The following is a 25,989-nucleotide window of genomic DNA, read 5'->3' on the forward strand; positions in this document are numbered from 1 at the left end:
CCTGGTCAGAGATTTTACTAGGAGGCAGCATAACAAAATAGTTAAGTGCTTCAGCTTTGGAATTAGAATGGATATAGATTGCATTTAAATGAAATTTTTTTTAAAAAGGAGATTTTTTTAAAAAAAGTAAACTGCCTGCTCTATGATAATTAATGTTAGCCATTGTTATTGAGTGTTAAGAGCAGTGTCCTAGGAAGTAGGTACCCTGCCTCAAATGGGCACTTACCACAGGTAGGCAGTGAGTGATATTTCTGGAAGGATCACATTCCCATCTCTCTAATATGAGTATAACAGTCTCATCTGGATATGGAAAAAAGATTATTCAGAGCCAACAAATCTGGCTATAGGCTGTTTCACTTTCTCTGAAACTCATCCAGTCTGACACCAGTTCACAAAGAACACCTGTGATTCCAGTCTGATCTAGGCAACTCTAGCTGCTTTCCCACTACCCTCAGGTTTGCCTTGTCAGCCATGGATATGGAACAGAAAGACTATGACTCGCGCACAGCTCTGCATGTTGCTGCAGCTGAAGGTACTGAAGGGTTAAGGAGGGGAGGAGGAGGGTAATCATAAGACCCTTTCTTTTTCACCAAAAGTACCTTCATTATATGTGCCCTCAAGGTTATAGGGGCAGCAACTAGTTTTATCTAGACACCCTTCGGTTTGCAGCTAGACTATGACTGAGTGCTGCAGGGTACAAAATGGGAAGAGGCCTTTTCCCCTCCCCTCTTGGTAAAGACTTCAGTGGCTAAGTGTCTGCACCAAAGGGTTCAAGACCTGCGCCTTCTCATTTTCCTTCTGCCCATATTCCTAGGACACATCGAAGTTGTTAAATTCCTGATCGAGGCTTGCAAAGTGAATCCTTTTGCCAAGGACAGGTGAGGAATAGGCTAAAAGTGGAGGAGGGTGGGCACAGCTTCTCCACCTACCCTCCAGCCACCATGCAAATATATACAACCACCACACTCTCCACGTCTCCTTTGCCTGATCATATCATTATTCCTCTCAGGTGGGGCAACATTCCCCTGGATGATGCTGTGCAGTTCAACCATCTGGAGGTGGTCAAACTGCTTCAAGATTACCAGGACTCCTACACACTCTCTGAGACTCAGGCTGAGGCAGCAGCTGAGGCCCTGTCCAAAGAGAACTTAGAAAGCATGGTATGAGCACAGGTCATGGACAGCCCCTGCTCAAGAAAAAGCATGAGCTGGCCACACATGTAATCCATAACCACCAAAAATACTATGGAGAGCTACACTGCTTCAGTGGGGACCAAGCAGTCATTTGGTGACTTAGGCTAGTGCTTTCTATGGGAGTCAAAATACCCCATTCCCTCAGCAGACAGAGTACAGAGAAGGGCCTCAGAGGACACCTGCAGTAGAGCTATCCAGAGAGAATGGGCTTCAAGGTACAGCCTAATGGCTTGCCCCACTCAAAACCATCCCAGCTCTTCACCCAGGTCTCCTCTTCCTCTCCCTGAAGAAACCATCATGAGAGAGATACTCTGGTGGAGGGACTCTAGCTACCATGCACATGTACATATCCACAGAATATGGGAAGTGGGAATGGCTATATACATGGCTTTAGTAGTCTGGAGAAATCTACTCCCCTTGGCCAGGACATGCTGCTGCTACTGCTAACAGCCAATTTTATAGACAGAGAAAGTATTTTGTGTTCAAATAAACTTTAATTACCAAATCATTTTTGCTAAACCCAGTCCTTCTTTCTTCCCTAGGGGTATCTAGCTTCATCACCATCATAGAAGGTAGAAAAAGATGGAATCACAGGGTCAAAGCACAGCTTCTCTACCTACCCTACCAAACAGTACATATTCACTTACCCCACCAGGTTTTTCTCAACTCCAAATACTGCTTTAGGTTAAGTGTATTCTGCTGCCAAGGGAAGCGTAGGTTTGAGTCTAAACAGGCTCTGAAACAGATTGTGCAAAACCTCAGGCCTCCTTCCTTCCTCGGGAAGTTCCAACTGTGGCAGAAATGAAGATGGAATTTCTCAAGAATAAACAGTTTTGGCCGGGTGTGGTGGCTCACGCCTGAAATCCCAGCACTTTGGGAGGCGAAGGTGGGCTGATCACATGAGGCCAGGAGTTCGAGACCAGCCTGGCCAATATGGTGAAACCCCATCTCTACTAAAAATATAAAAATTAGACGGGCATGGTGGCACACACCTGTAATCCCAGCTACTCAGGAGGCTGAGGCACAAGAGTCGCTTGAACCCAAAAGGCAGAGTTTGCAGTGAGCCAAGATCATGCCACTGCACTCCAGCCTGGGTGACAGAGTGAGACTCTGTCTCAAAAAATAAATAAATAGTTTCTAGCACTCATCCCCTAGATATCGCCCAAGTGTCTCTCTTCCCCTTTGGTCAAGGTTATAACTGGGATAATGATTATGACAGACTGGCTGGGTGTCAGAGGTACAGATTTAAGGTAGATGGACTCAGGGTAAGGATAGCTACAGCTGTGTGGGGCTGAAGGTCTGTGGCACTGAGCTACTGGGGAAGGAGGGCTCTGTTTTCATTTTGACACACTGAGTTAATAAAGCACTTACTGAGGGAGCCAGAGCCCAAACTCTAAATGTGCTGTAGAAAAAGGGCCAAGTCATTGACTGCACCACTCCTTCAGCCAGAGGTAGAAAGGATTTACTCTTCAGCGATCTGGTAGAGCCCCAAGAACAAGTTACATGTGGACAAAGGGAGGGAGAGGTATCATGGTGATTAATAAATTCAAACAAAGCTGAATGATAAGACCCCAGGATGGAATACAGTCTGAGAAAGGCCTGGGCAAAGGGAGGCAGAGAGACTGAAGGAAGCAGGTCAGGGAAGATACACCCATGGTAGCCTAGGAAATTGGCAGTAGTTGGTGGGTGGGGAAAAGGAGGGTTTGGCTGTATGCCTAGCTTTCACAAGGTAGGGGATGAGGAAGATGATTATGATATTGCACAGAGGATCCAACACTGAATTGTGGGAGCTAGAGGTTGCTTGAGGCAAAGTAAAAAGGCTTCAGACACTTTCAAAAGGAGGCTGGCCAAAGGCGTGATTAGGGACTCCAGTAATGGACATACTAGAGGCCCTCGGGCACCTCAAGCCCTGAATGGGTCAGCAGCTCCCCATCCCAGAGAGCAAAGGCAGGCACCACTGGACCCCGGAAATCTGTCTGTAGCGTGTGAACCACAGAGACCTGGCTCACATCCACCAGGCTCAGCTTCTGGGCCTCATACTCCAGCAACAGCCCCACCTTCTCTGGCTGCCCAATACCCTCAACTGGGGCTTTCTCGTTGGCCAACATGGTGTACCACTTGCGCTGGGCATAGGTGAACACCCAGGAACGATCATCAACACCAATGCAGCTATCCCGGGACATGTCCACATCTGCCACTCCTATCCGGAACTGCTGGGAGCGCTTCACTGTCACTTCCCAGTAGTGTCTGCCACTGGTGACCGCTGTGTCTGCCAGCACCACTGCCCACTCCCGGAAGCGCTCCACATTCAAGGCCACCTTGGTGGGCTCCAATCCCACCAAGCCATATTTGACACCCGTATCATCTCTGAAGAGTGCCAGGCTGCTGTGGGCGGTTTTTTCTTCCAGTTTGAAACTGACGCCTGCGGGCAGAGCAAAAAGACGGGATAATAACAGGGGCTAGAACCCTAGGGCTGGTGATATATTCAGATCTGAGGCAGGCAGCCATGATACACGAGCAACTAGGGAAGAGTCAGAATGCCAAGCGGGCAAGAGAGTCGCGAGGTCGCTTTACTACGGATAGCTCACGGAGCTGAAAAACTCGGAATTTAAAGAAACCAAATGGTATCACAGGTTTGGAATCTCGAGACCAAGGCAGGTAAGGAAGGAAAAGACCCGAGAGGGTTGGAGTTGCTTCTCGGAGTGGGGTCTGGGAATAATAGACGGCAGCCATTCTGGAGGTAAAAGAGTAAAAACAGATAATCCTACCTCTCTGGGCCTCTGTGGAGGCAACTCCCAATCGTTTGGCTCCCCAGCGGCACAAGCGCAAAGAACGTGCAAAAAGCAGCGCCATCTTGCGCCTTGGATGAACCGGGCACGCCTCCCGCTTACAAACACAGCCATCTGCCCGCCCGCTCCCCTAGCACGTGGTGCGCGAGGGGCGGCCGCGCAGTGTTATGACGTAGAGCGACGCCCGGGGGCGGGCGGCCGCCAAGGTAGTGGTTTCTGTTCTGTTTCTACCCGCGGTTAATGCTGCTTATTCAGTTTTTCTGCGTAGACGAACGCTGCTCACATTTGAACTACGTAAAACTTTTAGAGATATAGTGTAGCCAGATGCTTAGAAGTATAGATTTTAAAATTAGACAGTACTGTAATTAGCTTTGATCCCGGCTTCACTGTGTGAGTTTGGGCAACTCACTCCACTTTTCTGAGCCTTAGTGTTCTAATTTATAAAATAGAAATTATATACAGACCTTAGTAATAATTAAGTGAGAATAATCTAGGCCGGGTGCGGTGGCTCACGCCTGTAATCTCAGCACTTTGGGAGGCCGAGGCAGGCGGATCACGAGGTCAGGAGATCAAGACCATCCTGGCCAATATGGTGAAACCCCGCCTCTACCAAAAGTACAAAAATTAGCCGGGCGTGGTGGCGCGCGCCTGTAATCCCAGCTACCCGGGAGGCTGAGGCAGGAGAATCGCTTGAACCAGGGAGTGGGAGGTTGCAGTGAGCCGAGATTCTGCCACTGCACTCCAGCCTGGTGACAGAGCAAGACTCCATCTCAAAAAATAATAATAATAATAATTAATCTAGATATATATTGGCAAATAGCAACCATTGGGTAATTCACAGTTGTTTATAATTAATAGTAAATACATAAATACTGTTAATGTTGGTTTTGTATGTTCAAGGCTAGGAACGGATGGTTTAACTCAGCATTCAGTTTTCTGAACTTAACCAAGAGTAGCAATATTTTGGTTCAGGGTATGAGGTAGGAGATTATGGACAGCCTATATTGAACATTTCGATCTGCATTCCATTTTATTTTATTTTTTGAGACAGGGTCTCATTCTGTCACCCAGGCTGCATGCAGCACAGTGGCGCAAACACAGCTCACTGCAACCTTCATCTCCGAGGCACAAGCGATCTTCCTGCTTCAGCCTCCCATGTAGCTGGGACCACATGTGCACGCACCATGCCCCGTTAACTTTTTTGTAGAAACGGGGGTTTCACTTTGTTGACCAAGTTGTTCTCGAATTCTCGGGCTCAAGCCATCCTCCCTCCCACCTTTGCCTCCCAAAGTGCTGTGATTACAGGTGTTAGCCACTATGCCAGGCCTACATGTTTTGAATCAGTCCACTTCTCAAGGTTCTGCTGGCCAGTGCAATAGCAACATACATCCCACCTCCATCCTCCTACCCCTCAAAAAAGGATTTTAGATATATATTTTTAAAATGTATATTCTGAGACGGAGTGTCACTCTATCACCCAGGCTGGAGTGCAGTGGTTTGATCTTGGCTAACTGCAGCCTCTGCCTCTGGAGTTCAAGCAATTTTCCTGTCTCAGCCTCCTGAGTAGCTGGAATTACAGGTGCCCACCAACCACACCTGGCTAATTTTTATTTGAGACTGAGTCTCACTCTGTTGCCCAGGCTGGAGTGCAGTGGCGCAACCTTGGCTCACTGTAACCTCCGCCTCCCGGGTTCAAGCAATTCTCTTGTCTCAGCTTCCTGAGTAGCTGGGACTATAGGCGCATGCCGCTAATTTTTGTATTTTTAGTAGAGACGGGTTTCACCATATTGGTCAGGCTGGTCTCAAACTCCTGACCTCAGGTGATCCACCCATCTCAGCCTCCCAAAGTGCCGGGATTACAGACGTGAGCCACTGCACCTGGCCTAATTTTTGTATTTTTAGTAGAGACAGGGTTTCACCATGTTGGCCAGGCTGGTCTCGAACTCCTGACCTCAAGTGATCCACCCACCTTAGCTTCCCAAAGTGCTGGGATTACAGGTGTGAGCCACCACACCTGGCTTCTGGCCTAGATATTTAAAAGCCTAAATAACTAACCAAAAATTCTTCCTCCTCTCCCAGAGTGGTAACTGCCTTGAATGGTGCACATGGCCCTAGTTCAGGCCACTGTCATCCTTGGCCTTAAGGCTTTCTCATTTCTTTTATTTATTTATTTTATTTTATTATTTTTTTATTGAGACTGAGTCTCACTCTGTCACCCAGGCTGGAGTGCAGTGGCACAGTCTCGGCTCACTGCAACCTCCACTGCCCAGGTTCAAGCAATTCTCCTGCCTCAGCCTCCTAAGTAGTTGGGACTACAGGCGCCCACCACCACGCCCTGCTAATTTTTGTACTTTTAGTAGAGACAGGGTTTTGCCATGTTGGCCAGGCTTGTCTCAAACTCCTGACCTCAGGTGATCTGCCCGCCTCTGCTTCCCAAAGTTCTGGGATTACAGGCATGAGCCACCGCGCCTGGCCAAGGCTTTCTCATTTCAATGTAGAAATGTGAGTAGTTTCTAAGCTGATCTGCCAGCTTCTATCTGTCTGCTTCTAATTCAATGTCGGCATTACAGTCAGACATGCAACCTCCCTGCTTAAATCTGTTAATGTGCCTGCCTCAAATTCCCTTACATGGTCACAAGGCTTTACATGATATGACTACTGCCTACCTTCTTTGTTCATTTTCACAAAACATGATTTCTTCAAGAGTTCACAGGGCCATTGCAGTATAATTCACTAGGTGCCATGACTGAAGTCATACAGGATGCTCAGGAAACAAAGGAGAAACCTCTGATTTAGTATATTTGAGAGTGGTGGGAAGAGACTTCCCAAAAGCCATACCTATGGCTTGAAAAGCAGAAATGGTTAAGCAAGTGAGGGAATCTCATGAATTGCAACCCATATTCAGCCAGTTGCCCAGAAACCATGGAGTCCTTGGCTTGTCTGTCTCCTCTCACATATCTGATTGTCACTGAATCCCTATCACATTCCCCCTACTCCTACCAGCCCCCACCGTCAACTGCATCAGCCGTCTAACTTGTCTCCATTCTCCCCAGTGCTGCTGAGTGAAACCTATATCACCCATTAGGTTGTGAATTCTTTTTTTTTTTTTGAGACAGAGTCTCACTGTGTTGCCCAGGCTCAAGTGCCGTGGTGTGATCTTGGCTCACTGCAACCTCCGCCTCCCAGGTTCAAGCGATTCTCTTGCCTCAGCCTCCTGAATAGCTGGGATTACGTGCACCTGCCACCACACCTGGCTAATTTTTTTGTATTTTTAGTAGAGACGGGGGTTTCACCATCTTGGTCAGGCTGTTCTTGAACTCCCGACCTTGTGATCCACCTGCCTCAGTCTCCCAAAGTGCTGGGATTACAGGCATGAGCCACCACTCCCGGCTTAGGTCGTGAATTCTTAAGAAAGGTGATTAAATACTGTGTTCTCTTTGCCCCAGGGCCTTAGTGTTCCCTTTACCACAGAATATGTGCTCATTAAAACGAATGAGTATAAAAGGAGAGGGTGGTTGGGCATGGTAGCTCATGCCTGTAATCCCAGCACTTTGGGAGGCTGAGGTGAGAGGATCACTTGAGCCCAGGAGTTCGAGACCAGCCTGGGCAACATAGGGAGACCGTATCTCTACAAAATAAATTTTAGAATTAGCCAGGTGTGGTGGTGCACGGCTGTAGTCCCAGCTAATTGGGAAGCTGAGGCACGAGGATTGCTTGAGCCCAGGAGGTCGAGGCTACAGTGAGCCTGGGCAACGAAGTGAGACCCTGTCTAAAAAAAAAAAAAAAAAAAAAAGTTTTGTTCCCATATTTTTTGGACTGCAGTGGCTCATTCTCTCCACCAGTTTTTTTTTTTTCTTTTGAGACAGAGTCTGGCTCTGTCACCCAGGCTGGAGTTCAGTGGCGTGATCTCAACTCACCGCAACCTCCGCCTCCCAGGTTCAAGCGATTCTCCTGCCTCAGCCTCCCGAGTAGCTGGGACTACAGGCATGCACCACCATGCCTGGCTAATTTTTTGTATTTTTAATAGAGACGGGGTTTCACCGTGTTGGCCAGGCTGATCTTGAACCCCTTTCCTCAAGCGATCTACCCGTCTTGGCCTCCCGCCCGGCCTCGCCACCAGTTTGGAGTGCAGTGGCCCATTGTCTCCACCAGGGGTCAGCATGGCCCAGACTTTTCAGTCAGCTAAATAACGTGAGAAGAGAGCTTAGAGATTTCCTTCAGCAAAGTCCTGCTCTGTCAATACTTTGCATTTTGGTAGTAATGGGAAGGTTCCAGGATTGTGTTTCTGTAGGATTTCCCCTTTGGTTCCTGTGAGAGCTGAAGCAATCACTACACATCCCTCACACCGTCACTTAAGACACATCCATTACTTTATTCCTTATTCAGGGAATAGCCTTGCTTGTCATCTCTTGTATTATTTACCTTTTACAGGCTGACCATTCATTTGATAAACTCACCTTCCTCATTCAGATGATTTAGCTGCCTCGTTGCTCATTGTAATTATAATTCTTTTTTTTTTTTTTTTTAAACAGATTCTCGCTCTGTCACCCAGGCTGCAGTGCAGTTCAGCTCACTGCAAACGCCGCCTCCTGGGTTCAAGCAGTTCTCCTACCTCAGCCACCCAAGTAGTTGGGATCACAGATGCGCACCACCATGCCTGGCTGTATTTTTAGTAGAGACGGGGTTTCACCACGTTGCCCAGGCTGGTCTCGAACTCCTGGCGTCCAGTGATCCGCCCACCTCAGCCTCCCAAAGTGCTGACCACACCCAGCCTATAATTCTTAACTTAAATGCAAAATAATTAGAATATGATAGAATTTTACTTAACAGACAAAACGGGAAAGACATTGAGGCAACAGGAACAGCTTAGACTAACGCACTGCGTTATGAAATTTAGAACAGAATATTGGAAGGAACCACAAGGAACACGATATTGCCAGAGTCTCATGTTGGGGAGACAAGGAAAGCAGTTGGAAAACTTGAGGCTGGATGATGAAGTGGCTTACATGCCATGAGAAGGAGTTTAGACTGTCTTTCAGGCATTCAGGAACTGTTGAAGGGAACACAGAGAAGTTACAAATTATGGGTACCATATAAAGATAAAGCTGGCAGCAATATGGAGAATGAATTGGAAGGGACGAGACTAGAAACAGGGACAAACAGGGTCTGAGACCACTAAAGTTCTCAGGTGAAACGTGGTGCAGACTCAGTTAACTGAGAGGTAGAATTCTTGGAGCTTTGGTGACATTAGATGGAAGTGAGAGGATGAGGGAAGGTGTCAAAGCTGATTCATAAGTTTCTGACTTTCTGACTTAATAAGGGAATGCAGAAGGAGAAGCATGTTTGGATGAGAAGATAATCAGTTCAGTTTTGGACAGGCTAAATGAAATGTTCTATAGATATATGGATATGCATCTCAAGGGTGAGGTGGATGTAGATGTAGATGAGGTCATCCAAAGAGAGGGTATATGGTAAGTAGGGAATAAACGGAAGGTACAACCCTAAAAAATACCAATACATGAGATAAATATAAAATGCTTAGAACAGAACCTGACCATAGTGAGCACTGGTCTGCTTGGCTTGAAGTTGTATCTGACTCCCTAGGAAAAGAAAGGAGGAGGCAAGGTGGGCTAATCTCTTTATTACTTGATTTCTTGGATTACCCCATTTCTAATTTGTGGGAATCCTGGCCTGATCCAAGTGCTAATTGGATCCCTTAACTATGGATGGGAGAAAGATGATGCACTCAGTGCTTGGTGATTGTTCTGGACTTTGCCAGTAGTCAGCAGTCAGCAAAGCATAACCAGAGAAAGAGAGAGAAGGGCAGGGGGTGGGGAGGGCCTCAGGAGCTAGCCAAAGGGGCTGCTGGGCTGGCTTGTGCTATGCTGGGGCCTTTGTCCTGCTGAAACTGTCCACACAATGGAGCTGGGTTACATGCTGACCTGGCATTCTGAGTAGGGGGCTGGGATAGAGATTCTGTACGGTGGAAGCAGAGATGGATAGTCACCTAGTTCCTGAGGACTGCATCTCCATTCATCCACAATGAAATCACTAGAGAGGATGTTCAATATATGATAATAATAACTTATGTTTATATGTGATTCACACGTCAATTCATTTATACTTTGATTTTTTTTTTTTAAGAGACAGGTCTGCCTACACTGTCCAGGCTGGATTTAAATTCCTGGGCTCAAGCAATCCTTAACCTCAGGCTCCCAAATAGCAGGGACTACAGGCATGTGCTACTGCACCCAGCTCATTTATTTGTATTTATTTTATTTTGTTTTTATTATTTTTATTTTATCTATTTATTTATTTTTTTTTTTTTTTGTGAGACGTAGTCTCATTCTGTCACCCAGGCTGGAGTGCAATGGCATGATCTCAGCTCACTGCAGCCTCCACCTCCCGGGTTCAAGCCATTCTCCTGCCTCACCCTCCCAAGTAGCTGGGACTACAGGCATACAACACCATGCCCAGCTAATTTTTATATTTTTAGTAGAGACGGGTTTCACCATGTTGGCCAGGCTGGTCATGAACTCCTGGCCTCAAGTAATCTGCCTGCCTCGGCCTCCAGAGTGCTAGGATTACAGGTGTGAACCCCTGCGCCTGGCCTTTATTTATTGTTTTGAAGAGAGTCTCCCTCTGTTGCCAAGGCTAAAGTGCAGTGGTGCCATAAGCTTACTGCAGCCTTGAACTCCTGGCCTCTGGTGATCCTCCTGCCTTGGCCTCCCAAAGTGCTGGGATTACAGGCATGAGTCACCATGACTGGCTATTTTTCCTTTTACATTTTATTTATTTATTTTATATATAATTTATATATATAATTTATTTATATATATTTACATTTATTTATATTTTTACAATCTGGCCGGATAGGCAATAAAATACTATTTTGTTTTCTTTTAAAGAGACACAGTCTCGCTCCATCACCCAGGCTGGAATGCAGTGACATAATCATAGCTCACTGTAGCCTTGAATTCCCGGACTCAAGTGAACCTTCCACCTCAGCCTCCTGAGTAGCTAAGACTACAGGCACGTGCCACCACACCCTCTAATTTTTAAAAATTTCTTGTAGAGACAGGGTCTTGTTATGTTGCCCAAGCTGGACTTGAACTCCTGACAAGGTAGTCCTCCTGCCTTGGCCTCCCAAAGTGTTGAGGTTACAGGCACGAGCCACCACACCTGTCCAGCGTAGATCGTTTATGGAACTCAAACCTGATATATTCTTCAGGTCCTGATAATATGAGCTGGCTAGGGAGTAGCTGCAGTAAGATGGTGAGTCAGTCCTGGACATCCTTAGAGGTGACTATGGTAATCACATGGGACCCACTGTGGAGGAACACAGCAAGAAAAATAGCTCTGCCTGCAGATTTCCTAAGCTATATAGACCCACTTGCTCTCTATTACTATGGATTATGGTTGTATAGCACTCTCTGGGACTAAGCAATGGAACCTTCCTTATTGAAGTGGGGAGTAAGCTAGGATCACTGTCACTGTCCTAAAGTTTGAAAGACTGATCATTAGTAATCAAGAGCTAACTCAGTTAAGTATAGAGACAAATGAGAATTCAGGGTGATTACTGCTAGGAGCCATTAAGATTTATAATAACTTTGTAATTACTCAAATTTGTTATTTTACAAATCCTTTCTCCATTTTCATAGTCCCTGTTGGAAAAAACTTCAAAAACATTTGTATACTTACTTAATGCCAGAAGAAAAGAAAGGTGGAGAATCTATAGCTAAAAACATTTTGCAATCCCTGAAAAGAACCCCAAATACAAGAATGAAGTAGAATAATAGCAAAGGGGGGAACAAGTGAACAAGAAAAAAAGAGGAAGATGAATTGGAGTGTGTCCTGGCATCACCCGGGAGGGTTAGACCCCAGAAATCCCCTTATTCCTAGGCAATTCTCCAAAGTCACCTTCCTTGGCAGATTTCTTTTCTTTTGTTTTTGTTTTTGTTTTGTTTTGTTTTTTAAGACAGAGTCTCACTCTGTGGTCCAGGCTGGAGTGCAGTAGTGCAATCATGGCCCACTGCAGCCTCAACCTCCACAGGCTCAGTGAACCAGGCTAAGGCCTGGTTATTTTATGGTGTTGTTTTGAGACAGGGTTTCACTCTGTTGCCCAGGCTGGAGTGCAGTGGCACCATCACAGCTCACCGCCTCAGCCTTCCAAGTAACTGGGACCACAGGTGCATCCCACTTCTGAAGGGAGACACAGCCTTTTTTTGTTTTTTGTTTTGAGATGAAGTCTTGCTCTGTCGCCCAAGCTAGAGTGCAGTGGTGCAATCTCGGCTCACTGCAAGCTCCACCTCTCTGGTTCACGCCATTCTCCTGCCTCAGCCTACCGAGGAGCTGGGACTACAGGCGCCCGCCACCACGCCCGGCTAATTTTTTGTATTTTTAGTAGAGACGGGGTTTCACCGTGTTAGCCAGGATGGTCTCGATCTCCTGACCTCATGATCCGCTCGCCTCGGCCTCCCAAGGGCTGGTATTACAGGCGTGAGCCACTGCGCCTGGATTGTATTTGTTTTTTGTTGTTTTTTTGTTTAAAAGGCTAGGCTAAGGCTGGGTGAGGTGCCTCACGCCTGTAATCCCAGCACTTTGGGAGGCCAAGGCAGGCAGATTGCTTGAGCCCAAGAGTTCAAGATAAGCTTGGGTCACACGGCAAAACCCCATCTCTACAAAAAATACAAACATTAGCTAGGTGTGATGGTGCATGCCTGTAGTCCCAGCTATTTGGGAGGCTGAGGTGGTGGGAGGATTGTTTGAGCCTGGGAGATTGCGTCACTACACCCCAGCCTGGAGTCTCTCCTTTTTTGAGACAGAGCAAGACCCCGTCTCAAAAAAAAGAGGCCAGGTTCTATGGCTTATGCTTGTAATCCCAGCACTTTGGGAGGCTGAGGTGGTAGAATCGGTAGGTTGGCTTGAAGCCAGGAGTTTGAGACTAGCCTGGGCAACGCAGTAACACCTCATCTCTAAAAAAAATTTTTAAATAAGCTGGGTGCAGTGGCACGTGCCTGTAGTCTCAGCTACTCAGGGGGCTTAGGTGGGAGGATTGCATGAGCCCAGAAGTTTAAGACTGCAATGACCTTTGATAGCGCCACTGCACTCCAGCCTGGGCAACACAGTGAGACTATGTCTGTAAAAAAAATAAAAATAAAAGGCTAGGCTAGTAGAAAACAATAAGCATACTAATTGTATGTAAATCTATGCAAAAACTCAAGTAAGCTTTTAAGAGTTCATCTCTAGTTAGGTTTGAAAGAGGCTGGCATTTATCTAAGTGGGGAGACTGATGTCAAAGGAAATGGGCCGAGGTTTAGTTCTCCATGGAATTCTTGTCAACGTTTGATGAAGAATAGAGGCAAGAGGATGGTAGCTGCAGATAAGGAAAGCTAGCCATTTTATTTGTCATCTATAAGAGATTGAATTAACTGCCCTTTGCTGTTCCATCTCTTATTATAAGAGGCTACAGGATTAGTGGGTAGAGATAACCCGTTCCTGTTAATAAAACCCCATTGAGTGGTTTCTGTTTACTTTTTAAATTTTTTAATTATAATTTTTTTTTTTTTTTGAGACGGAGTCTCACTCTGTCTCCCAGGCTGGAGTGCAGTGGTGTGATCTCAGCTCACCACAGCCTCCACTTCCTGGGTTCAAGTGATTCTCTTGCCTCAGCCTCCCAAGTAGCTGGGATGACAGGTGAACACCATGACGCCTGGCTAATTTTTTTGTGTATTTTTAGTAGAGATGGGGTTTTGCCATGTTGGCTAGGCTGGTCTTGAATTCCCAACCTCAGATGATCCGCCCACCTCAGCTTCCCAAAGTGCTGGGATTACAGGTGTAAGCCACCGCACCCAGCCAAATTTTCAATTTTTTTTGAGACAGGGCCTGACTCTGTCACCAAGGCTGGAGTGCAGTGGTGCCATCTCAGTCCACTGCAACCTCTACTTCCCAGGCTCAAGTCATCCTCCCACCTCAGCCTCCCCAGTAGCTGGGACTACAGATGTGTGCCATTGTGCCTGGCTAATTTTTGTATTTTTTGTACAGGAGGGGTTTTGCCATATTGCCCATGCTGCTCTCTGACTCCTGAGCTCAAACGATCCTCCTACCTCAGCCTCCTGATTTGCTGGGACTACAGGTGCAGGTAGCTCCTGTTTTTAAATGCTTTATTCTGTGCCAGACACTGTACTGGTCTCTTTACCTACATTATCTTATTTGATACAGAGGAAACTGAGACTCAGAAAGCTTATGCTAATCTGGCCAGGTGCAGTGACTCAGGCTTGTAATCCCAGCACTTTGGGAGGCCTCGGCAGGCGGATCACTTGAGGCCAGGAGTTCGAGATCAGCCTGGCCAACGTGGTGAAACCCTGTCTCTACTAAAAATACAAAAATTAGGCAGGTGTGGTGGCGTGCACCTGTAATCCCAGCTATTTGGGAGGCTTGAACCCAGGAGGTGGAGGTTGCAGTGAGCTGAGATGGCACCACTGCACTCCAGAGTGAGAGACTCTGTCTCAAAAAAAAAAAAAAAAAAAGCAAGCAAGCTTATGCTAATCTAATCTATTCGGCAAATATTTATTTACTGCCTTCTGTGTGTTAAGCACCAGGTTCGCACTGGTGAAAAATCAGACATGGGCCCTGCCCTCCTGGAACCTATATATAGCGGGGATAACTTGCCCAACTAGAAAGTGGTAAAGCATATATTGTTGTCACTGCTGTTTTTAATTAATTTGGGGTACACAGAATATTTTGTTGTTCATGATATCCTCTCCTCATTGGCCTATATATATGGCTCCCACTTATTTGTTTTTAATAATGATGATTAAGCATCATTTCTAACCATCCATCCAATAGAAAAACTAGAACCTTGACAATTACTTTATTTTATTTTATTTTATTTTATTTTTGAGACTGAGTTTCGCTCTTGTCGCCCAGGCTGGAGTGCAGTGGCACAATCTTGGCTCACTGCAACCTCCACCTCCCGGGTTCAAGCGATTCTCCTGTCTCAGCCTCCCGAGTAGCTGGGATTACAGGCACCCACCACCATGCCCGACTAATTATTGTATTTTTAGTAGAGATGGGGTTTCACCATGTTGGCCAGGCTGGTCTCCAACTCCTGACCTCAGGTGATCCGCCTGCCTCAGCCTCCCAAAGTGCTGGGATTACAGGCATGAGCCATTGCCCCCAGCCAACAATTACATAAAGTTACATGATGTGCTACCCAAGTTTCTCTTGGGTATATAAGTGAGAAGTGGAGATGCTGAGTCAGAAATTATGTAATTTGACCTGGCATGGTGGCTCACACCTGTAATCCCAGCACTTTGGGAGGCCGAGAGGGGCAGATCACTTAAGGTCAGGAGTTCGAGACCAGAGTGGCCAACATGGTAAAACCCCGTTTCTACTAAAAATACAAAAATTAGCTGGGCATGGTGGTGGGCACCTCTATAGTCCCAGCTACTTGGGAGGCTGAGACATAAAAATTGCAGAGGTTGCAGTGAGCTGATTGTGCCATTGCACTCCAGCCTGGGCAACAGAGTGAGACTCTGTCTCAAAGAAAAAAAAAAAGAAATTATGTAATTTGTTCATCTTTATAAGTAGGTGTTAAACTGTGTCCCAAAGTCATTATCTCAGGTGGGGAACAGTGCCTCACACCTGTAATCTCAACACTTTGGGAGGCTGAGGTGACAGGATCACTTGAGCCCAGGAGTTTGAGACCAGATTAGGCAACACAGTGAGACCCCATCTCTACAAAAAATAAAAAAGTTAGCTGAGCATGGTGGTAAACACCTGTAGTCCCAGCTATTTGGGAGGCTGGGGTAGGAGGATCGCTTGAGCCCAGGAGGTTGAAAATGCAATGAGCTGTGATTGCACCACTCGACTCCAGCATGGGTGACAGGGTGAAACCCTGTCTAAAAAAAAAAAAAAAAAAAAAAAAAAAAAGTAATATCTCAGTTTATATTCCCACCAGCAGTTGTAACTGGTTCTTTTTTTTTTTTTTTTTTTTTTTTTTTTGAGACGGAGTTTCGCTCTTGTTGCCCAGGCTAGAGTACAATGGCGTGATCTTGGCTCACCACAACCTCTGCCTCCCGGGTTCCAACGATTCTCCTGCCTCAACCTCCCGAGTAGCTGGGATTACAGGTACCCACCACCATGGCCAGCTAATTTTTCGTATTTTTAGTAGAGACGGGGTTTCATTATGTTGGTCAGGCTGGTCTCGAACTCCTGACCTCAGGTGATCCACCCGCGTTGGCCTCCCAAAGTGCTGAGATTACAGGCGTGAGCCACTGCACCCAGCTGGTTCTGTCACTTTTTATCCTCACCTAATTGGACCAGAGTATCTGTGGCCAAAATCTCTGCTCTTAACACTATGATGTGCTACCCTCTCTCTTTATCCTGTCCAGGGGAACTTTTCTGGAGGCAGCGTGAACCTGCATGCTTCCTGAGGCCAGCAGTGGTGACTGGGATCTGGGAGCATTACTGGGTGAGATGCACTGAGGGTTACAGGGCCTTAAGTCAGGAGACTGATGAGGCTTCTAGAATATAGGAGATTCCAATGACTTCTAGTGGACTGTTTCTCTTCTATGTAATTGAGAGCTCCAAACCCTTTGGGTGCTCTCTGACCTGTTCTCAGCAACTCTTCCTGCCAGTGGATAGGTTAGATGGACCCTCTACCTTCACTATAACTCTCTTTCTGTCCATCCCCAAGCTGGGTATTATGAGGAGAAAGCACAGCCCCTGATCTGTGTTCCTTCTCTCTCCCCACAGGTGTACTGGGTAGGACCCATGCTGGGCACCATTCTTGCAGGCCTCGCCTCGAATTTCTGCTCTCTGGTGCTTCATGAGAAAAGTTTGTGGCCGGTATGACTTGCCACTATGTGGAGATGGTAGAACCTATCAGTATGTCCCATTCTACCTTCTCCATCACCACACATCCCCACGCCTAGGTCCCAAGTCCCTCACCAAGCCCGAGCACAACTGAACCTCTTTCCCCAAACTTTCCTTCCCCATATTATCCTTTTCCCTCTCCTTGATCGGCTGTTTCCCCAGATCTGATCCCAGCACACCCATACCTTTCCCTGGGGATCAAGGCTTAGGGTGTGCTGATCATGGCTGTATTAAAGGACATTAGACCTTCCCATTGCTTCATAGCCATGACTGTTTCCTTCCTTTCAGTACTTCTTGCTATGACCATGTGAGTTAGGAAAGATGAAATACAAGCTGATTCTAAGGTTTAAATACGAGTCCCTTTCTTATTCCTATCCCTCCAACCCCACTCCCAGCCCATGCAGGGATGATAGTGTCTTCTCTCTGTCGGTCCCTGTAGTTTAAAAAGCCAGGCCTAGGGTTTGAAAAGGGAGGTGCCGTCATGGACTGGGGGTAGGGAACCCGGGCTCAGAGAAAGCCAGACGCAGCAGAACTATTTTGTCCCAGAGCTGCAGGGTCCACAGATTCCAGCCCAAACTAGCCAATGGGAGAAAGGCTTCTAATCCCTGGGAACTAAAGAATTCTCTTTAGTTATCCAACTTCCCTGCTGAACCCCACTCCTTACCACTCCCCCCAACCCTTACCCCTGGCAGACTCAGAGGAGGCTGAGGCCCCCAGGAGCTCAGTCCCAAATGCCATGAAGTGAGCTCAGCTTGATGGACCTTCCAAAGAGAGCTGAAGAGTATTCTAATGTTGATGTCAATCAGGACAATGAACCCCAATTTTGACACACACAGAAGGGCAGACTCTTCCAGTCCTGCTGTTCTTCACCCCCACTTCTTGTAGTCTCTCTTGCTGTGACCCCAATCCCACCCTCACTGCCATGGGTCTGTCGGCTCATCTCCCAGTTGAGAAAGGCGGGAAAATCCAGCATCTTTACCATGTAGGGGAGGGGACTTAGCCCTCCACAGCTGTGAAGGGGTTAAGAGGCTGGGCCTGCTACCTCAGCCTGCCCCTCCCAGGGATTAAGAGTCCTCTATAAAGGGGACTGTCCACCCAGACAAGGCCATGGGGGTAGCAGGGACCCAGGCACTGTGACCATCCCCCCTGCCATGTGGGAACTGCGATCAGCCTCCTTTTGGAGGGCCATATTCGCTGAGTTCTTTGCCACCCTCTTCTATGTCTTCTTTGGGCTGGGGTCCTCACTGCGCTGGGCTCCTGGACCCCTGCATGTTCTGCAGGTGGCTATGGCATTTGGCTTGGCCCTGGCTACACTGGTGCAGTCTGTGGGCCACATCAGTGGAGCCCACGTCAATCCTGCAGTCACTTTTGCTTTCCTTGTGGGCTCCCAGATGTCCCTGCTCCGTGCCTTCTGCTATATGGCAGCCCAGCTCCTGGGAGCTGTGGCTGGGGCCGCTGTGCTGTATAGCGTTACCCCACCTGCCGTCCGAGGAAACCTAGCACTCAACACGGTAATGGTTGGCTGAGAGGGGATGGGGAACCTGGTGTCCTGACTCTCTGTTGCCCTGACTCCCTGACTGGTGCAGGTGAATCAGCTCCCCTGGGGTCTGGGACAATATGTGCATGTGTGAGCATGTGTGTGTTGAAGTGGTGAGGATTGACAGGTGGTTTAGAGCTTTAAGGAAGGCATAGGGCCCTGGACTGAGAATTAAGAAACCTGAGTTTGAGTTTCAGCTTTCCTTCCAACTCCTTGCAGGTTCTTAAGGAAACTTATTTTACCTTTCAAGGCCTCAGTTTCCTCATACATGTAAGTGGCTGCAATCATTTCCATCATGAAGGAGCACTGTTAGGAGACGCTAAGATGCAAATACAATGATTATGAACGGGGTTGTATTATCCTTCCTCTCCAGGGACCTGATGCCATAACGAGATCCTTGCCGGGGAAGTCTTGAGGAGGTAACACTGTGGCAGCCCTCCTGAGCTGTCTCTCTTCTTCTTCCTTTGCACAGTTGCACCCTGCGGTGAGCGTGGGCCAGGCAACCACAGTGGAGATCTTCCTGACGCTCCAGTTCGTGCTCTGCATCTTTGCCACATACGACGAGAGGCGGAATGGCCAACTGGGCTCCGTGGCCCTGGCCGTTGGCTTCTCCCTTGCCCTGGGGCACCTCTTTGGGGTAAGCAGGAAGGAGAGCAACTTCTCATTCAAGGATTCCGGGGCCCCTAAACCTTTCCCAGCTTTTAAGGGTTCTTCCTGCCTACTTCACTGTCAAACATGAACATTGTCCATTGCACTCTCTACTGGCACAAAGGAATCAACTCTGCCCTATCCCTCTCTTGTGACTGCTATATCTAGTCCTTCTTGACCCCAAGGTAGAAATGAACGTATCATGGCTAGACATGGGCTTTGCCTATGGATCCATAGTCTGTTCCCAGACAGGGCATCAGTCGCCCTCACCCCATTGCAGGAACCCCTGGAGAGTCATGCAGGCTGTCCCTCTCCACTTGCTGCTGGCTGGAGAAAAGATGGCAGCTCTCAGGGGCAATGTGGGTTGTGGGGAGAGAAGCTGGGGTGCAGTAGGGGGGTGTCTCAGTTACAACTGTCTCTTTTGCAGATGTATTATACTGGTGCAGGCATGAATCCTGCCCGCTCCTTTGCTCCTGCCATTCTCACTGGGAACTTCACTAACCACTGGGTGAGTGAAGGGAGAGGGGCAAGATCCTGGAGCCCTTCTGGATGGTTGTGGACTGCAGGTTCCAGGCTGGATTCCTGCTTTCCTTCTGTGTGTGTTGGCTTCTCTACCAGCACTCAGCTAAGGGGGCTGTCAGAGAGTTTGGCATGCCTGTGTAAGCAGGATTCATGATTTTGCTAGAAGGAGAGGCTCTTGCTCATATTTTTCCTTCTCTGGTTAGTCAGGGAGTATGCACTGAGTATTCACTGGTTGCTGAACTAGGGGGTATGAAGAGAGACAACTAAATATGAGCAGAATAAATTCTGCTCTCAGAGATCAAGATGTGTTGTGAGCACAGATGGGCCTCAGCCCCATTCCAGTTCTAATACGTTATCGGCTTTGTGTGTGACCATGGGCAAATAATCACTCTGTGCTTCAGTTTGTTTTACTATAAAATGGGACATTACGAGAAATGTGTGAAAGTTATATGTGAGAAACATTTAGCACAGAATCTGATATAAAGTAAGCACTCAATAAATATTGCTTATGTTGATGTTGTGCAAGCCAAACATATGGAAATAATTTAAAAATTTTTCAAAGCTGTACACCCATTTTCATAACAGCATTATTCACAATAGCCAAGAGGTAAAAGCAACCCAAGTGTTCCTCAGTGGATGAATGGATAAACAAAATGTGGTATATACATAAATGGAATATTAGCTGTAAAAAGGAAGGAAATTGTGACACATACCACAACATGGATGAATCTTGAAGACATTATGCTAAGTGAATAAGCCAGTCACAAAAAGACAAATACTGTATGATTACATTTATATGGGGTACTTAGAGTACTCAAATTCACAGACGCAAAGTAGAAGGATAGTTACCAGGGGCTGATGGGGGTGGGGTGGAATAGGCAGTTGTTTAATGGGTATAGAGTTACAGCTTTGCAAGATGAAAAAGTTCTACACATAGGTTGCACAACAATGTGAATATACTTAACACTACTAAACTGTACACTTAAAAACATATATATATTTTTTTGAGACGGAGTCTCCCTCTGTCACCCAGGCTGGAGTGCAGTGGAGCTTGATCTCAGGATCTCAGCTCACTGCAACCTCCGCCTCCTGGGTTCAAGCAATTCTCCTGCCTCAGCCTCCCGAGTAGCTGGGATTTCAGGCGCCTGCCACCACGCCCAGCTAATTTTTATATTTTTAGTAGAGATGGGGTTTCTCCCTGTTGGTCAGGCTGTTCTCAAATGGCTGACCTTGTGATCCGCCCGTCTTGTGATCCGCCCGTCTCAGCCTCCCAAAGTGCTGGGATTACAGGCGTAAGCCACTGCGCCTGTCCAAAAATATTTATTTATTTATTTATTTATTTTTTTTATTTTTTTTTTTTGTGAGACAGTGTGTCACTCTGTCACCCAGGCTGGAGTGCAATGGCACGATCTCAGCTCACTGCAACCTCCACCTCCCAGGTTCAAGCGATTCTCCTGCCTCAGCCTCCTGAGTAGCTGGGATTACAGGCATCTGCCACCACGCCCAGCTAATTTTCTTATTTTTAGTAGAGATGGGGTTTCACCATATTGGCCAGGCTGGTCTCGAACTCCTGACCTCAGGGGATCCGCCCACCTCGGCCTCTCAAAGTGCTGGGATTACAGGCGTGAGCCACCACGCCCGGCCCAAAAATATTTAATATGGTAAATTTTATATGTGTTTTACCACAATTTATAAAATTTTTTTGAAAGCAACATACAAACTAGTGCAAATTGATAACAAATAGAATATACACATGCTAAGGTGTGGGATAAAGGAGTAATTTGATGAATCAGAAAATAAATGGTGAGTTTATTGTAGATATCAAGTGTACAATATCTTGTTTTCCACTAAGGTGGCTGGAAAAAGAGCAGCGTTGCTGCTCTGTCCCCTCCCCAAGCCTGAGTATTCCTTTTCTCTTTCCACAGGTGTACTGGGTAGGCCCAATCATTGGAGGGGGTCTGGGCAGCCTCCTGTACGACTTTCTTCTCTTCCCCCGGCTCAAGAGTATTTCTGAGAGACTGTCTGTCCTCAAGGGTGCCAAACCCGATGTCTCCAATGGACAACCAGAGGTCACAGGGGAACCTGTTGAACTGAACACCCAGGCCCTGTAGAAGCTCCAGCTGAATAGAGGGAGTAGAAAGCTTCTGAGTTTACGTGGAGGGGTTTAGCCAGCCCCTAGATGAAGAAAGAGACTGTGGGGAGGGGCATGTACTTCTTTATTTTTTAACTTATGTATGTGGTTGTTTTTTTTTTTTTTCCTTTTGCTGTGTGAAATCTTTCAAGTTGCATTCATGAGCTGGTTGGTGCAAACTTCCCTTCCTCCCCATCCCACCACCCTTCGCCGTGTGTGCTGATTGTGCATATGAATGTGAGTGTGGCTGTGTCTGAGTTTTGGGGCATGAGAGCTAAGGAAGCAAAAAGAGGTGCCATCCTATACCTCCCTTCCTCGACCCAGTATGGTGAGTACTGGGTAACCGACACCTTAAGTTTCTGGCCTTTACCCTGCTGCCAGTCAAGTGTGTGGCTCTTGATTTCTGAGGGAACAGAGAAGCAGGGAGTTACTCCTCACACGAGGCAGATGGAGAGAAGTGGAGGAGACAAGGCTTCCAAGGGTTAGGAGAAGGGACTCAAGGGAGGTGGGTGGTGAAAATGGAGTATTAGCCCCAGATCAGGATGTAGGTGTACTGAAGAATTGGGGGGAAGTTAATGGGAATATATAGCCTACTTATCTTAGGGATGCTTGCCCCAGGGACTTGGGTGGGGAAGTAGCTCTGAGAAAAGTGAACACTAGGATTTAGCTGTTCTGTAAAGCCACGTAAACCTGTCTACATCCGCTGGCTGGTTGTGTTCATTCTGACATAATGGATCTCTTCAGAGGTCCTGGGCCAAGGAGCTTCCAACCTAAATAGAGCTTGAGCAAGCCTAGAATCTAGAAAAATTAAGCAGCTTAACTGGTCAGCCTGACATCCACTGTTGTGGCTGCCTGGCAGATGGTATTTAAGCCCCACAATTGTTCCCTAAGGCCAACACAGGAAATCTGATTCCTGGAGCAAATAAATGAACGGGTGGTAGTAGGGGGCATGAGGGGAGAGGCTTTGACGCTGTTCTAATTTATTTAGAGCAAATCAAAACACTCCTCAAATGGCATCTTTCTGCTTTTATCACTAGTTCCGTGTTTTTTTTCTTGTTTTGTGTCTGTGTATTTTCATCTCTCTGTCATCTGTCCTTTCATCTTGAAGCAAATCTCTTCTAACTCCCTCATACCCCAGAAATTGATTCCTTCTATTCAAATGCTTAATAATTCAGGAGATTATTATTTGTTTGAGCCCTATCTTCTTTTTTTTTTTTTTTTTTTTTTTTTTGAGAGGGGGTCTTACTATGTTGACCAGGTTGGAGTGCAATGGATATTCACAGGCACGATCATCGCACACTACAGTCTAGAAATCCTGGGCTCAAGCGATCTTCCTGCTTCAGCCTCCCCAGTAGCTGGGATTACAGGGGGCCAGAGCACAGCCCTATTTTATTTTCCTTTTGGCAAGATCATCTCAGCAGAGGCCAGAAGAGACCCTCAACTGTTCAATGAATATTTACGGTTGCTTTCTTCCTTTTATGAGCCTCTTGCATACTTTGAAAGCTTTAAATTTATACCTATAATACAACGGACATCCCCTATCCCAGAAGACCATTCCTCCCTGTACTTCAGCTCTTTACTTCCTCCCAAATAAAACCTAACTTTTCTAACTAACTATTTAAGACTTGGAATAGTCCGCTTGACTAGAAGAAGGGGAAGAATGTTTGTAAATTCACCTCTAATCGGACTTTGATTCTACTATAATTCAGCAGAAAATTCATAGCGCTGTGATTTTTAGATCGACCTCACATAAAACAGTCCCTGCACTCGCTTCCCTTTTCCTTCCTTCTTCACCAATCTCCGCCCCAGCTCGCTCGGAGTCACGTGGACCAGCCCGGCGCGCCCCGCCTCGCTCTCCGCGCAGGCGGGGACCGGTCCAGCTGAGCCTGGTGGCGGAAAGGCTGCGGCCCCGCGCCGGAGGGCCGGTGGCTCCTCCGGGCTTCTGAGGACCCGCAGGGAGCGGGTGAGTGAGTGTGTGGCGAGAGGGCGCTAAGCGGACACGGGGATCCTTTCGAAGCTATGGGGGCATTCTCGGGAGACGCTGAGTCCCTTTTCCCGCCACCCGGTTTAGAGCCAGGGGGCGGGGCTCGTGCTGCAGGCGCGCACGCGCAATTCTGTACTCTGCTCCTTAGTCTCCCGCGCCGCGTTCCCGGGTCTCACCGGACGCGGGCTTATCCCTGCGCTGCTCCGCACAGCTTGGGTCTCCCGCGGGATGGGGTTGTGATGGAAAGGGGCTTGGAATTCCTGAATTAGAACAGAAAGTGCCTGGGGGAGTTCCACTTCGGAGCTTAGCATCTAGTTGAGACCTCCTGAAAAAAACCGGTGTGTGGCCTGGCGGTCAGCAGTGGTCGGAATTCACAGGCCGCTTTACTTATATCGTGGGTTTTATGGAATGAATTTCTCACTCCCTCCCTTCGTTGCCTTGTTTGGGTTTGTCACCTGGACCTCAGCCGCTAATGAAGCTTTTTTCCTTGAGCCTCTCAATTCTTTGCCATTCGTGCTTCGACTAGTACTTTCAATTTTTTATTTATTTTCTTTTATTTTGAGACGGAGTCTCGTTCTGTCGCCCAGGATGGAGTGCAGTGGCGCCATCTCGGCTCACTGCAAGCTCCGCCTCCCGGGTTCAAGCGATTCTCTTGCCTCAGCTTCCTGAGTAGCTGGGATTACAGGCGCGCGTCACCATGCCCGGCTAATTTTTGTATTTTTTTTTAGTAGAGATGGGGGTTTCACCTTATTGGTCAGGATGATCTCAAACTCCTGACCTCGTGATCCGCCCGCCTCGGCCTCCCAAAGTGCTGGGATTATAGGCGTGAGCCACCGCGCGTGGCCTGTTTGTTTTTTTTTGGTTGTTTTGTTTTGTTTTTGAGATGGAGTCTGGCTCTGTCGCCCAGGCTGGAGTGCAGTGGTCCGATCTCGGCTCACTGCAACCTCCGCCTCCCCGGTTCAAGCGATTCTCCTGCCTCAGCCTCCCCAGGAGCTGGGATTACAGGTGCCCGCCACCACGCCCAGCTAATTTTTGTATTTTTAGTAGAGATGGGGTTTCGCCATGTTGGCCAGGCCGGTCTCGAATTCCTGACCTCAAATGATCCGCCCGCCTCGGCCTCCCACAGTGCTGGGATTACAGGTGTGAACCATCGCACCCAGCCCTACTAGTACTTTGTACAAAGTAAAGGTAGATCATCTGATGTTAAATTTAAAACTCCTCTTTGACCACCCACAGTTAGCCTTAAATCCGTAGGTGGGTGTCTGTGGCCTCTCAGTCTGGCCCTGACCCTCTCAATCTCATTTTGTAAATCTCTTACGCACCTGACTCCTGGCCACGTGGAAAGATTGTGGCTGCCCTCTTTCATATCTCAGTACTTAGTTCCTGCTGTTCCTTCTGCTTGGAAGTTCTTGACACTGCTCTGCCAAGCGAACTTCTCTTTGAAGACTGAGCTTAATTGTCCCTCTGAAAATCAATGTATCCAGCTTCCTATGCCAAGTTAGTCACTTCTTCCTGTGTGTCCCTGAAGTTTTTTACCCCCCTCTATTACCAGGGGCACTGATACAGCTCAATAAAAGATCAATAAAAGGTTACTGAGCTCCTAACATATCCCATGCACTGTGCTTTGCGCCAGGCTTACAGAGATGAGTAGGACGGAGAGTTCCTGACCCTTAAGGAACTCAAGTCCTAAGGAAAACACATGTAATTGAGTCTTCCGTGGTTACAGTGAAAGGGTCATCAAGAAATCCTTCCTGGCTTCCTTCCTCCTCTCACTGCACTCACACCATCTTACATCCTGATGCCTCCAAATCTTTAGCTCCAAACTCTTCTCCCTCATCTTCCAGACTTCTCTGTTTCAGTTCAATTTAGTAAAGCATTTATTGAGCACTTACATTGTGCTGCGTAATGATAATTCCTGATGTGAAAGAGTTTACGTTTTCGTGCAGTTAACTAACATAGGATAGTTAGAATCACCTGAGGAACATTGTCAAAACACTTGCCTAAGCCCCATCTCTGGAAATTCTGATCCCGTAGCAAGGCTCTGAAAGTTCAAGGGTGAATAAGAATTCCTATCTCTACTAAAAAAAAAAAATATACAAAAATTAGGTGGGTATGGTGGCATGTTCCTGTAATCCCAGCTACTTGGGAGGCTGAGGCAGGAGAATCACTTGAACCTGGGAGGCGGAGGTTGCAGTGAGCCGAGATTGCACCATTGCATTCCAGCCTGAGTGACAGAGTGAGACTCGTCTCCAAAAAAAAAAAAACAAAACAAAAAGAATTCCTGTCCTCAGGGAATCTAAGGCTAA

General features: G+C 47.2%; 4 protein-coding genes across 14 annotated transcripts in view; 3 read left to right on the forward strand and 1 right to left on the reverse strand.

The window, feature by feature from the left end:
* Positions 1 to 1,701, forward strand: part of GLS2 (glutaminase 2) — a 17,439-nt gene extending 15,738 nt beyond the window's left edge. For 6 of the 9 annotated variants that reach the window (XM_509148.9, XM_063786544.1, XM_063786543.1 and 3 more), the window contains 3 exons: positions 456 to 532; positions 815 to 878; positions 1,010 to 1,701. In XM_509148.9, the coding sequence (XP_509148.2) occupies positions 456 to 532; positions 815 to 878; positions 1,010 to 1,166 (298 nt within the window). In that variant the 3' untranslated portion in view covers positions 1,167 to 1,701. The remainder of the gene's footprint in view (positions 1 to 455; positions 533 to 814; positions 879 to 1,009) is intronic. The other 3 variants (XM_009425120.5, XM_009425124.3, XM_009425123.3) reach the window with 1 other exon arrangement.
* SPRYD4 (SPRY domain containing 4) lies at positions 1,668 to 4,064 on the reverse strand. Its single transcript, XM_001168831.6, has 2 exons — positions 3,962 to 4,064; positions 1,668 to 3,615 (listed from the first exon to the last, which is right to left on the reverse strand). Exons 1-2 carry the CDS (start codon positions 4,044 to 4,046, stop codon positions 3,077 to 3,079), a joined length of 624 nt encoding a protein of 207 aa, XP_001168831.1. The 5' UTR covers positions 4,047 to 4,064; the 3' UTR covers positions 1,668 to 3,076.
* On the forward strand, positions 4,059 to 21,863 carry MIP (major intrinsic protein of lens fiber). 2 transcript variants are annotated; one of them, XM_063786546.1, is made up of 5 exons: positions 4,059 to 4,188; positions 16,378 to 16,457; positions 18,871 to 19,035; positions 19,474 to 19,554; positions 21,494 to 21,863. In XM_063786546.1, exons 1-5 carry the CDS (start codon positions 4,059 to 4,061, stop codon positions 21,677 to 21,679), a joined length of 642 nt encoding a protein of 213 aa, XP_063642616.1. In that variant the 3' UTR covers positions 21,680 to 21,863. The 2 variants fall into 2 exon arrangements, with proteins under 2 accessions (XP_063642616.1, XP_001168857.1); XM_001168857.6 differs by lacking the exons at positions 4,059 to 4,188; positions 16,378 to 16,457 and adding an exon at positions 17,998 to 18,372.
* A 1,643-nt stretch (positions 21,864 to 23,506) lies between these two features.
* Positions 23,507 to 25,989, forward strand: part of TIMELESS (timeless circadian regulator) — a 32,081-nt gene continuing 29,598 nt past the window's right edge. For both annotated transcript variants that reach the window (XM_509535.7, XM_009425126.5), the window contains exon 1: positions 23,507 to 23,662. The gene's annotated coding sequence lies outside the window, so the exon portion shown is untranslated. The remainder of the gene's footprint in view (positions 23,663 to 25,989) is intronic.

The sequence above is a fragment of the Pan troglodytes genome, chromosome 10, assembly GCF_028858775.2.
Source record: "Pan troglodytes isolate AG18354 chromosome 10, NHGRI_mPanTro3-v2.0_pri, whole genome shotgun sequence".
NCBI lineage: Eukaryota > Metazoa > Chordata > Mammalia > Primates > Hominidae > Pan > Pan troglodytes.